General features: G+C 43.2%; 1 protein-coding gene across 2 annotated transcripts in view; it reads left to right on the top strand.

The window, feature by feature from the left end:
- Positions 1–227: 227 nt before the first annotated feature.
- Positions 228–13379, top strand: part of TMEM255B (transmembrane protein 255B) — a 76817-nt gene continuing 63665 nt past the window's right edge. For both annotated transcript variants that reach the window (XM_082057493.1, XM_082057494.1), the window contains exons 1-3: positions 228–344; positions 7784–7926; positions 13127–13189. In XM_082057493.1, coding sequence (XP_081913619.1) covers positions 278–344; positions 7784–7926; positions 13127–13189 — 273 coding nt within the window. In that variant the 5' untranslated portion in view covers positions 228–277. The remainder of the gene's footprint in view (positions 345–7783; positions 7927–13126; positions 13190–13379) is intronic.

Raw genomic sequence — 13379 nt, 5'->3', positions numbered from 1 at the left:
AAAGGCGGCAGGGCCGAGGCTCGGTACCGCCGGGGTGCGCTGCACCGCGGCCGCCCCGTCCCCCACGCAGGGCTGTGAGCCGCGGGACGTGGGGGGCACCGGCCGGTTCGGCGGTCGGAAACCGCCACCGGCTCCGGGGGGGGCAGCACCGCTCGCCCCGCCCCCGCCCCCCGCCGCGCTCCCCCGCGGGGCGGGCCCGCGGGGCCGCCCGCTCCCCGCGGCTGCCAGCGGCCGCAGCGCGGCCAGGCGCGGAGCGGAGCGGCGGCGCCCGCGGAAGATGATGGCTGCGGCGGCACCGCCCGCCCCCGCGGTGTCGGGTCCGCTGGCCGTGCTGGATCCCACAGGTGAGCCCCGGCACCGTCCCCGCCGCAACTTTCCTGCCCCGCTGAGTGCGGGAGCCCCGGGGGCACGGAGCGGCACCCACCCCGGCAGCGGAGCGAGAGAGCGGGAGCCGGCAGCCGCTCCGGGGCTTCCCCGGGCGAGGCTGTGGGGAGCTGGGGGCTTCCCCCGCGGACGCGCAGCTGCCTCAGCGCTTTAGTTGATGGGCTGGAGAGGCGCAGGCGGGGGCTCTGCCCGCGCTGTGTCCCGCGGAGTGGGGACACCGCGGGATTTCAGGCTGAGGTTGCCCGGGTGGGTCACGCTGTCTCTCTTACTCTCGCTCACTGAGGTGTTTAAAAATATCAGTTCTTTTAGTGAGCTTTCCGCCACGCTTTATCAATCGCTGTGCTGATGGTTTAACACCCGATCGCATAGCTTTACACGGGACGCTAATAGAAGATTCATTTCAGGGCTATCCTGATCCGCTGGGTGAAAATGGGCATTTGCGGTACTGGAACAGGTGGAAATGTCAGCAGGGTGTGGAGCTGGCACAGGGCAGGTTGGTGGCCCTGTGCGGCAGGTGGCGGTGACAGGCTCTTGGTTAGTTCGCATCCGACCCGGGTGGCAGCGGTTTCCTGCCTCCGGTTTCTACTAATTTAGTGGTTCGTTGCTGAAGTGGCATGCTGGTTGTACTTAGAGCGTACATCCTGAAAAACAGAAATATATGCAAAAGCAAGGACAAATATTTCATTATTCCAGTAAAATTCATTGAAGCAGAGGAAAAAGAGATCTTATTGATAGGAATTACTTTGTGTAGTGTTTGAATGGATAAACAGAGACTTTGCTATGTACTCAAGGATCTTAACAGTCAGTTAAAAATGTATTAGATCTTAATTTTTATCTTAAACTTGGAAGAAAAATGGTATCACTGTTGAAAAGGTAGCAGTGAAAGATGTGCTGTAGCTTAAAAATGTTTTCAGGTAAACAGCAGCAAAAGAAGAATCTGTATGCTAGCTCTAAACTAGTGATTAGCTGCTCATTAAATTATTGATTAGTGAAACAATTGTTGCCAAAACAATGAAGTCATGGTGTTACTGCATGATATCACTTACTATAGGTGTATTACATAGTATAGCAGGGTTTGTGGGTTTGGATTTCTTTTTTTTTCTTACCTTTTCTGTTATAGAAATATAGAAGAGCACTGTAATGTTTCCTTTGGTCTTGAATATATATCACACTCATGGATTCTTCCTCAACAAATTCATAATAAAGGCCTGATAAAAGCTGCTATCTTATGGCTTGAAATGCATGCTGGTGCATCTGGTTTAATTAGTTCAGCACTCTGGACAAGTCAAGCATTTAATCAGAAAAGGGAAAGTAATCACCAATAGCAGGTGTGAATATCTCTTTTAAGCATCTCAGTCCATCACATTTAATTTTGGGAGTCAATGCAGGATTAATTCAATTTTACTGGCATAAACCATTTCTGAAAATACACAATGATAACTGTAGCCAAGAGAGAGATTGCACTGAAGTCAGCACTGCAGTAATTAAAAAATTTTAATTTAGCTCCAAAGATCTTCCCTTAAATACTTTTGTGATAGCAGCACAGCAGCGGATACCTTTGGTGCTATACTCCTCTGTCTATGGTGAATTTCTGCTTAAATTATCTTATTATATATGATTAATGCCACTCTGAAACATGTCACAATTTTGAGTAGTATTCATTAGGTAATAAAAAATGTGATTTTTTTTTTGCTACAAAAGTTTCCTCCCCTTTCTCATATTAAGATGCTAAAATACATAGGGCTGGAGCATATTTGAAATATGTTTCCATTTAGATCACCTTAACTAGATCAAAGAGGAAGGTATGAAATTGTGTGATGCTAATATTCAGCAAATGTGATAGTGACCCCAGCAAATTACCACATCCTGCAGCAATTCTTTCCTTGCCAAAAATCATCCCACACTTTTTAACAGACTTTATGATGTCCTAAGCTGGATTTTAAAAGAGTGGTGAAGCTAGCAAAGTATAGTTGCTTTGACCTAAATGTAGACTTTTTTTGGAGTTAAATTGCAGATCATATGCAAGTTTTCCAAGGTTGAGAGATACCGTTTCACTTTATTCTTTCTTTCCCTTGACCACTGGATGCATTCTGGTCCATGAACACATTTCATCATAAATTTATTCGTTCTCCTTTTAAACTCACGCTTTGCTTCATTCAAATCCAGACCCCAGCATTCATCATTAGATACACCATTTTGCATGCTACCAGCAACGTAATCTATACCTTCCCCCCAAAAACATTCATTTTCCATAGTCTTCCTAAAAATGGGATTTATTCCCCAGCCATCATGAACAGAGCATTGTAAATATGATTTTGTTTCCTGCAACTGAGGAACGGATGAAAGGTTTTGCTGAGTCCAGCAGAGCTTGGTCTTCAGTGGGCACTTTTTACTTATTTGGAGGATGATTTCAATTTCTCTCTTCACAGGCCTTTCTCTGTCCCAAGGAGGCAGCACCCTGGCAGCAATCCTCCTTGTCCCAATGACATTCTCTTTCCTTCCAGTCAGGCTGCAGGGCTGAGTGGCTCAAGCAGGTCCTTTGCCTGACAGATGTTTAGCAAGCAAAGCAGAGAGTGTTCCTGGGACTGTTCCTTTTCGTGCACAATTTAAGTCTGTGCCAGGCAGAGCATAAGCCAGTGATGTGGAAGAAGCATTACCTCTCTGATTTATCTCCCAGTTTTTACTGTAGTGCCCATTGCTGCAAGATCAAAACTTAATACTTCTCTGGCCAAAACTCCTGAAGAATATTGCCAATAGAAGGTAATAACATGTTCACACCCTCTATTGACCCCAGCCTCAAGCTAATGCTTGTAAGGATATGATGAGAAGATTTCTTCCTACATGCTTGATTTTTGGTGTGCTAGAGACAAGAATTTGAAACTATAACTAAATTGGAGTAAGATCCAGACTGAGTCTATGTGTTCATACTGAATCATTGTTAAAGAAGTTAAAGGGGATAAACGTCAAAATTAGACTGAGAGTCACTTCAGTATTACGAAACTGGAAAGTCAATACTGTACATTAACTGTCTCCTGCTCTACAGGAACATTAGAAGAAAATTCAAGCTAGAAACACTGACAGCAGCATTCCCTCTGTTCTTAATCTACCTGCTATTTTCATGTATGGTCAGCCATCCATCCAAGCTCTGCCACAGAGTGTTGGGGAAGGAGGCTGGGCCAGACCCTCTGTCTGTGCTGTGGTCAGGGCCCCTGAGGGAACAGTCTGGCATCAAGTTTTGGCTGGTAGCTACAGTAAAACAGGTCCAAAAAACTGCATGGCAACTGCTACAAACAGCAGTAAACAGAGACTCGAAAAATCTTGGGAGCCAACGTGACTGAATAGCAGAAAGGAGCTAATGGTAGGAACCCTTTGCAGCTGTAGCCTTTTTAGTATGAAGATATTATGCTATTTTACAAGTATTGCTTTGGCTTCACAATATGCTGGTGACTTACATGTGTAATTATACACATTTTGATAGACAAAGCAATAATTTTCATTGATGTGACCAAAGAAACCTAGACAGACAGAGCAGAAACCCATTTTGACCTGATTTCTAGCCATCTTTTCTGAACATCTGGCAATATTTGAGAACAAGGTCTTGCATGTGCCGGTCTCTGCTCCAGAAGGGGCCTGTACTCCTGCCTGTAAGTCATCTCTCCTAAGGGTGGAGTTTATAGCTAACTACATGTAGTTATGGGAGTTTCCAAACCAGATTATGAAAAAGTAAGAGAGATGATTGGATATTTGGCTCTGATTTTAGATGCAGGTGCTAAAAGATGAATGAATTTCATGATTGAAGGGTATCACGTAAATACATGCCTTCTGGCATGTGTAAATTTCAAAATCAAAATGTAGTTCTGTCCATAAAATGACCAAATAAATAATAACATCTCTTTCTGTTTTATCTCACTAAATCCATGACTGATTTTCTCCAATTACAATTAAAAGCATGTTTTTCCTAAGGTGTTTTCCATCAAACTCAGTCTGGGCAATCAAAGTCATATCCTTCTTTTTTACACATTGTTACTTATAACCAAAACTCTGGAGGTCAGGCTGGACCCTTAGTTTATCTCCGTACAATCTGATTAACCTTTGCCAGTACAGGTGTTACTTCAAGAAAAATGTGGAGACTTGGCTCCTCAGGCACTTTTCATAAGAGCATTCAGTGGTTGCAGAAACACTTGTCTAAGGAGCATTTGTCCCATTGGCTTTCAGAAGGTTTGTGTGCCTGCATCTCTTTAGAAGATATCTACATTGCAGCTGCAGTTTCACAACAGTGGATGTGAACACACATACTGAAGCCACCTTTAGTCTAGCTGTCTTGACTATCATAAAACCATAGAATAATTCAGATGGCAAGGTAGCTCAGGAAGTTGCTAGTCCAACCTCTGGCTCAAAGAGGGTCAGCTATGAGGTCAGACTAGGTTGCTCAGCGTTTTCATGGTTGAATCTTGAAGACCTCCAAGGATGGAGACAGCACAACCTCTTTGGGCGACCTCTTCCAATGCTTGGCTGTCCTAATGTTAAGGTTTTTTCTCCTTATACCCAGTCTGAAACACTTCTTGCATTTCAGTTTATGTTGACTGTCTTTTGTCTCCTTCTGTACCCCACTATGAGAAGCCTGAGTCTGTCTTCTTGAAAACCACCTTGTAGGCATTGGAAGACTGCTACTAGCCCTGCCAAAAGCCATCTCATCTCCAGGCTGAGCAAGCACTGTTCCCTCAGCCTTTTCTCACACAGTGAGTGCACCAGCCCCTGACCTTCTTTGGGGTCCGCTGTTGAATTCACCACAGTTAATTGATGTATTTCCTCTACTGGGGCCCCAAAAGTGGGTGTAAAAAGTATGTGGTCTAAAAAGTACTGAATAGAGGGACATAGTTACTCCTCTAATCTACTAGTGATGCTCCTGTTAATACAGCCCAGGATGCTGTTGCCAGGGCACACTGCTGGTCCATTTGCAGCTCATTGTCTACCAACACCCCCAGGTCCTTTTCAGCAGAGCTGCTCCCCAGCCTGGAAGTCCTTTACCTGTATCATTTTAAGGCGTTGTTCCTTCCTTTGCTTGGGACTCTGTGTCTGTCTGTTGGATTCTATAAGGTTTCTGCTGGCCCATTTTTTATCCCTTTGAATGGCCACCCTTCCCTCCAGGCTACTGACTGGCCCCCCAGTTTTGTGTCATCTGCCAGCCTGATGAGCAGGCATGCTACCACTTTCTCTAGGTCATTGTTGAATACATTATGTGGGACAGGTCCCAAGACAGACTCCCATGGTACTCCGCTTTTTGCTGGCCTCCAGATAGGGTACAATGCATAAACCACTCCCTCTGAATGTAACAATCCAGCTAATTTTTTAACCATCTGCTTGTCCACCCATCCAGGTCATGACATCCTAACTGGGTTATGAGAATGTTGTGGGATACCATGTTAAAAACCTTGCTAGGTTTAAGGTAAAAGACATCTGCTGCTCCACAAGTCCAGTCATTTTGTCACAGTAGGCAGCTGGGTTGGTCAGACATGATTTGAGTCTGGTAAATCCACATTGACTGTTGCTGATCACCTTTTCCTAATGTGGCCAGAAATGTTTTACAAGAGGATTTGCTCCATATTTTTAGTTTCAGCCTCCCAGGAACCAAAGTGAGGTTGATTAGCTTGTAAGTCCCCAAATCATCATGTTGGCCCTTTTTAAAGATAGGTGGAACATTTGCTTTTCTTCAGTTATTGGGGATTTCTTGGTCTCTATGACTTTTCAAAGATGATAGTGTGGCAAGAACATCAGATATTATTAAAATCTGGTAGATGTATTGAATGAATCATTTCAGTTTACAGGAAGGCCAGCTGATTTGTGGTGTTCTAAGTCTGAAGTCTGCTTTCCCCTCTTGGCCATATGAACTGGCTTTGTTGAAAGTTGCCTTTAAGCCCATACACTTGATAAAGAACTGATTGATAATGAAGAGCCTCTCCGTTTCCATGTCCCTAATGATCTTCCATGGAATGACCGGGAATTTCCAGAGGCAGACAGTTGCGGCATAGGCTAAAGGGGAGGTGTCTGAAGGGTCCTATGAATTATTTCTTGATCTTTAGCAGGCAGATTTTGTACATACAGGTGAAAGAGACTTCAGTAAGCTCAATAGGTGATATTTGTCTTCAGTAAATTTGCTTGTGTCTCGTACTGAAAGACTAGGCTTATTTTGGCTTGTTTTTCTACTGGAGAAATTTCAGGAAATACAGATTTTTGTTATAAATGCATTTACTTATTAATTGAAATTATTTGACTTGGTTTGCAAACATCACTAAGCTAGCCTGGCTTTTGAATTGTAAACATTTAGCCAAGTTACCTGGCTTTAAATTGGCCACATAACTCAAATGACTCATTGCAAATAGCTTCTGCTTGCTTTTTGACTTTCCTGTGTTTCCCCTGCTTTTGCTTACAGCAACCCCCTCCATGCTACAACCTCCTTTCAGGTGGTTGCAGAGAGCGATAAGGTCTCCCCTCAGCCTCCTTTTCTCCAGGCTAAACAGCCTCAGTTCCCCCAGCCATTACTCATAAGCCACATAAGACTCTTGACTTGCCTTTCAAAGCAAAAACACCACAAGGGGGACCACAGTTTGATTCATTTGGGTGTTTTTTGTTAGTTAGGCTCATGTGCCAATTGCTTGCCTTCCATAAGTCTGTGCTTTGGGCTGGAGCTCTGATGTTAGTAACCTGTGTTTGCAGCTCAGATATATCATCACCGTAACAACATTAAGTGGCTTAAAGCAGGCTGAAAGCAGTAGATGAGCTTGCTTTTTTTCACTTTGGGGTATCTGAATCCAAACCTCAGTGAGACTGAGTATATTTCAGTGAGCAGCTACTGTTTAAAAAGGTAGTCCCATATATCATTACCTGACCAACTACCTTAGAGCTTTGCTGCAGAGATACAGATTGGTTTGCTTACCCTAGTAAATATGAAGAGCACATTCATTTTCATGATAGCATGCAGAGCTTCTGCTAATCTTGTTTAAAATATTAATTTTTATGTTCTGCCCAGGTAGAGTCAAATTGGAACTTCACGTAGGTGAGCGTGTAAAGCCTGCAGGGTCTGACTTATGGATGTGAGCAACACTTAATTATAAACATTACTGAAGACAAGCATGATTATCATTGTCACTGACTTTCTGTTCAGCTTAATAAAAACTCGTCTCATGCAAGTACCCAATGTGCATGCATTAAGCTATGCTAAGCTACTTCTGTGTTTTTTAATTCCCTCAGCTTTCTGCCAGCTCTTCTCCTTACTGAGAGAACAACAGTGGGTTAACAATAGAAAAGATTAATGAAGGAAAGTCTTCTGTTATTTTGTATTTGTTCTGCCATGATTGCAATGAAAACCTCTTTTTTTTTTTTTCCTTCCCACTCCCTATAGGACAATTTGCAAAAAGGAAGAAGACTTCACTTTGGTTCACAGTCTCGCTGCTGGTAGTGTCTTTTTTCATACTGACCATAGGTCTGGCAGCTACCACAAGAACAGAAAATGTGACTGTGGGAGGCTACTACCCAGGCATCGTTGTGAGTAAAGAAACCTATTTTAGATTATTGGGTACAACCAGATAAATTATTTTCAGCTGGATATGGGAAGCTCTGATTTATTAAAAACCAAAACAAAACAAAAAAAAAGGAGAAAAAAAAAATAAAAGAGAGAAAATTCAGTCTTGATGCATTTCACAAGAGAGAGATTCTCCTTTGTTTTGCTCTAGTTCTAGTGTGTGATGAGGTGGGGGTTAGGCTCTGTTTTTCTGCTGTGCCCCAAAGGGGAGGCTGTTAGGGGGCAGAAGGGGGTCAGGGTTGCACTGCACAGGCATATGCTGGGCTCAGGGCCCTATGTGAGAACCTCTGCTTGACTTTCCACTGATCTCTGTTAAATGTGGGCATGTAAGTGACCAGGCAGTAGGCATGGGATAGATTTAAAAGACCTTTTAGAGGTTTACTACTCCGATGGCAGAAAGAGCCACTCCGCTGCTGTATTCATGTGCCAGAAATTCTGGGGGGTCCATTGCAGGGAAGGCCCTTCTGATGGGCACATGGGAGCTTCTCCCTGGAGCCTGCCAAACGTCCTCTTGTGCAGCCTTGCTGCCAGCCCTCTTATACAAGATCCCCTTCCAAAATCCTTAGTCTTGTTTTTGCCTTGGGAACAGACCACTTAAGCACATTCCTGGGCTGGGCACAAGATTCGAGTTGTGTCTGCTTAGCCCTGGGGTGCCTCTATGACTTCTTGGGAAGGGTGGCCCTGACAGGCCCTTGCTGATTCAACACCCGTGGTCTGAAAGAAGGGACTGGTCATATCCAAAAGGTTGGAAACTCCTGGAGCCAGAAAGTTTTTTGAGATTCCTGGGCTGAATTTTGAAAGAAATAATATGGGCAGGAAATAAAGACCCATCTGCCTCATTCAGTCTCCCCAAGTCAGCCAAGAGGCGACAGACAGTGCAAGGTGAAGAAAGAAACTCATGTACTTAGGGTTAGGCATCTGCCTAGGTATGTGGCTCCACCACTACTAAAATGTGTTGTCAGGTGCCGTTATTTCTTGTTCTCTATGGAATGAAATGCCAGGAGAAGAGGCCTATGTATCTTTTAACACAGTGCATACATTTTCCATTGCCATTAATAATTTGTGAGTTAGAACTGCTCCTTCTAAGCAAGCCCTCTTACATCTTAGTCTCATGCTGTGAACAGGTCTTTCAGAAAGATAATTTTGGGATAATGATCTATAAGGAGTGGTGTTTTAAAAATAGAACAAAAGGTAGTTCCAAGAATAAAACCTTGAAAGAATGAATTTTCCTTTCATTAAGCTAAAATAGATACATTAATACTGATAGAGGTCTCTTCTTCTTCCATAATTTGAATTAAAATCTTTTAGAAGACCATATTATCTGTATTTTTTCTCTAGAAAGATGTTCATTTTTCAGACTGTTGTCTTTAATAAGCCCATATGCACAGAAAAGGTTATTTCAGCATTTAGTTTCTTTTATGAATAAGACAATGTCTATTCACTCAGATGAAAAATATGATCTACTAAAATATATTTATAAAAAAGTCTTGGAGTCATTACTAACCAGATAGAATAGCTAGAGTTTATCAGAACACTTTGTAAACAAAACCTTGCGTATTAATAATTTCCCCCCTCAAAAGATTGTTGGAGCTAAATAATTCTCATAAAATTCAGGATTCTTTTTGTGCACATATGATGGATTATTGAAGTCACTCAGAAAGAGTGATGAGTAATTGTCAGTGTAAACTTCATTAATACACTAAATATCACAAACATTTAGCAAGAGTTAAAGGTGCTACGCAAACCCTGCATATTATCTTGCCAAAAGCCTGCTCACAGTTGTATGACAACACTGCTGTGTTCCCACATCGTGGCCAGAGGTTATTGACTCCATTGGTAGATGGACTATGTGGTGGCCTCTCCTCCACTTCCCCGCAACCTCAGCCGCCTCTTTCACAAAGCGCTGAATAACTCTCCAAAGGTGCTTCTCCTCTCCGCTGACAGTAGATGACAGTAGAGGGAGCTTAGAAAACCAACATAGCACTGGTCCAAAACTTGTAGATACCTAAAGCCAGGGGACTGAATTCGACACTACATATTTAACTGTTGGGCTCAAAGAAAAGAAAGATTAAGAGGTCAGACAGTGTTAATTACAATTAAAAACAAGGTCTGGTTCTCATAGACTTCAGTAGTAAAGTATTAACTTCAGAGCTGGTGAGGTCTAAATCTCCACCAGCCTTAGGTCAGGGATTTTGATCTTAAAAACTGTGCAGAATTAGGCCCTACCTTGCAAACACCTACAAATGTGAATAAGACAATCCACTTGCCTAGATTTACTTGCATCTAGAAGCATTGGCAGAGCAGGACTTTACGGATAGACCCATAATATAATTTCAGCTTCTGCTTAGTTGCCATTGGCTTCCAGAAGAATTAGGTGCCTTAATTTCTCTGTATATCTGTTCACTTGTAATTTGTTTTGGAAAAAGATTTTTTTCTGAATAAATCCTTATTGTGTTAGGTGTTATCTGCATTATTATATCTAAAGCAATTTAACACAAAACATATAATGTATAATGTAACCACTTAGGAAGGTGTCTGCATTTAATAGATCACTGCTGATCATCAGTTTGGGTTTAGGACTGTCTTTGTGGAATGAGCTCCAAAGCCAGAGTTGGAGATTCTTCAGTCTCACTTCCTTATAAGTATTGCTTATATTTAATGTCACTTCTCTATGACTACTGCTTGTATTATTTGCATTTGCTATATTTATAATCTTTCAACCAGGAGTCTACAGGGTCTGATTGTCCCAACCACCATACTGAGCTGGACTTCCAGAGTTCCCAACCCAAACAGCCCATTGTCTGAACAGGCAGAAAAAGCTAAACTGATCTCAGCAATGCTGTGGCTTACATCACGATCTCTGTCTATGGTTCTGCTCCTTCTGATTTAATTGCTATTGTTCTGTATTTACTCATGTTTTCTTCACACAGATAATATTACTCCACCCTGTGTCCCCTGCAACAGCCATAAATGGGGCTTTATGGATTGTTCCTGTTGGGATGAAAAATGTGGCTTGAAACCAGATGTCATTTTGATGTAGTTGTCTTAATTTACAAAGTTGCTGTCTCCTGAACAGAGTGTCCTTGCTCAGGGTTCCAAGTCTCTCTTGTCTTCAGCTGTCATTGGCACACTCTTTCAATGTCTCTGCTTTTAGTCCTTGTGCCTCCCTTTCACATAAATCTTCCCAAAGCACTTTACAGCAAATCTTTCCCTACATTTGCTTTCTTGAGAGGGAGTGACGGATTCCTGTTGTCATACCGAGCAAGTAAAGTGCTTGCAGGGGATTTGCTTTCTGCTGTGAGCGGTTGTGCGTAACAGCCAGGAGTTCACGGGCATTGGTCAAGCCCTTGGCTGGGACACGTCGTCCTTAAAAACTTAACTTGTGCTTGGAGGAGAGGCCTTGAACCAGATTCAGAGACCTTGTTCCAGAAAGGAGCTTAGACTCCTTAGCAGAAATGTCATGCCTATCCCTGGGGTGGGGTGGGTTGGGTGGGAGCCGAGGGGCTGACTGGGGCTGTGTCAGGGCTGGGGGGAGTGTCAGCCCAGGCGAAGTGGGGAGCAAGGAGCGTGGAAGTGACAGGGGATTGAGGCTGAGGTGACCTCAGGGCAGCATGTGATCAGGCAAGGCAAGGAAGGAGCTCCATGGAAAGAGCCTGTTGACAGCTGCTCTCCTGCTGGGGCTGCTTCTGAGTCTGTGGCCAGGTATATCTCAGGTGTGTGGCACTAAGGATGAGGCGCGGAATGACCTTACAACCCTTGAAGTTATAAGGAAGGTATGCATTTATTTACAACGCTGGACACATGGGGAATCATTTCACCTAACGCATGTGTAAAATTACAGTACCTGTGAGCTTGGTTAAATGCAGTAAAGTGTTACATATTCATGAAAGTTTTAGGAACGCCTATACATATTCATAACCTGTCCCCGAGAAGGCGGTTCGTATTACAATGAGTTCCGGGAGACCATTTCCATAGTCTCCACTTCTGGCTCCTCCTGGTTGCAGCTGCGCAGTGATCGTGAACCCGGGTCCTCTTTCTCTGTCCACGGTCACCTTTTGTCCAGTGTGATGAGTTGGTTAGGTCTCAGACTGCTGAGTTGGTTAAAACTGGCGTATCTCCTGTCCTGTGCCCAAGTTTCAGTAATCTAGTTCACCCAAGGATGCACCAAGGATGCACCCAAGGATTATTATTTTTGCAAGGCATCAGTGAAGTCCTGTTTTTCGTACAATAAGTTACACAGAGCTAAGCAAGGCTAGGCAATAGTGATGTGGGTTAAAAGGTTAGTTCTTTAAGTGTCAAGTGTTAGTTTTTTAAGTGTTAATTAGTTAATTGTTAATTCCCTGTATCAAGGAGACCTATTTTCTGCAAGCCTGTGTGAGCCCAGCAGGAGTCCTGGCTCCAGGAAGGTCTGAGGAGAGGTCACTATCACCTGTTGGTGCTTTACCTCATGTTAACCATGAGTTGAAGGAGTTTCTACCTCTCCAAACCTTCACAGGCTCATCACAAGGAGGGGGCTTTTCCTACCAGCCTGGTGTTGAAGGAGCACTGGTAGGAATAGTGAGGCCAGCTTGCTCCAGTGTCCCTTCCTCTTCTCTCTCCTGCAGCTGTCCCATGTTGAAACTAACTGTGCTAGTCCATGTAGAATTTTAGCAAGAACATTTTCCGGGATGTGTGATAGTGTTTAGTCATTAAAACCAAATAAACCCAACCCTAGGGTTTGAACTTGAGTCATTTGCATGGCTGCAACGTATCCATTTTTTGAGGAAAACTATTTGTCTGCAGTTGCCTATAGCTTTGCAATTTCCCAAATCAACTATGTATGGGCTAAATGTAAGTGTTCTTTTCTCCTGTTTCATTTAGTTTTTGCTTTATAGTGTGTAAAACTATACATTACTATGGTAAAAGCAGCTAGGTTATAGAAGAGTATGTCTATACAGACTTCTGTTTACTACAAGACAAGTTTGCTCTGAAATATCAAAGAGCTACAGTTCTGGTCATTTCCCATATGATTTATAGCCAGGAGTTACTTCCACCCTTTTCCCTGATCCACCCCAGTTAGCCCATCTGTGTGATACGTAAGCTCAGATATCACTGTAATGCGTTGATATGTTGACCAAATAAGCTGATCTCACATGTTTCTGTTGGTTTTGTTCTTTGCCTTAGCTTGGCTTTGGATCTTTCTTAGGGATTGTTGGCATCCACCTGGTAGAGAACAGAAGACAAATGGTAAGCAAAAGCCCTTTTCATTTTCATTTTTTCATATCAGAATGTCTTAAAAACATGAAGGGCAGGGTTTCCCAGTTGACTTAAAACTGCTGCATCTGCCTTAAAATGTTAGTAATTTTTTCCACTGTTTTCTGAGAAGTTTCAGAGAAGCATGAATTGGTCAGTGAATCCATCTGCACAGGGCAAGGGT

Source organism: Streptopelia decaocto (assembly GCF_964273445.1).
Source record: "Streptopelia decaocto genome assembly, chromosome: 1".
In the NCBI taxonomy this organism is placed as follows: Eukaryota; Metazoa; Chordata; class Aves; order Columbiformes; family Columbidae; genus Streptopelia; species Streptopelia decaocto.
Note: the sequence above shows the minus strand (reverse complement) of the source record. Positions and strands in the feature narration are given on the sequence as shown.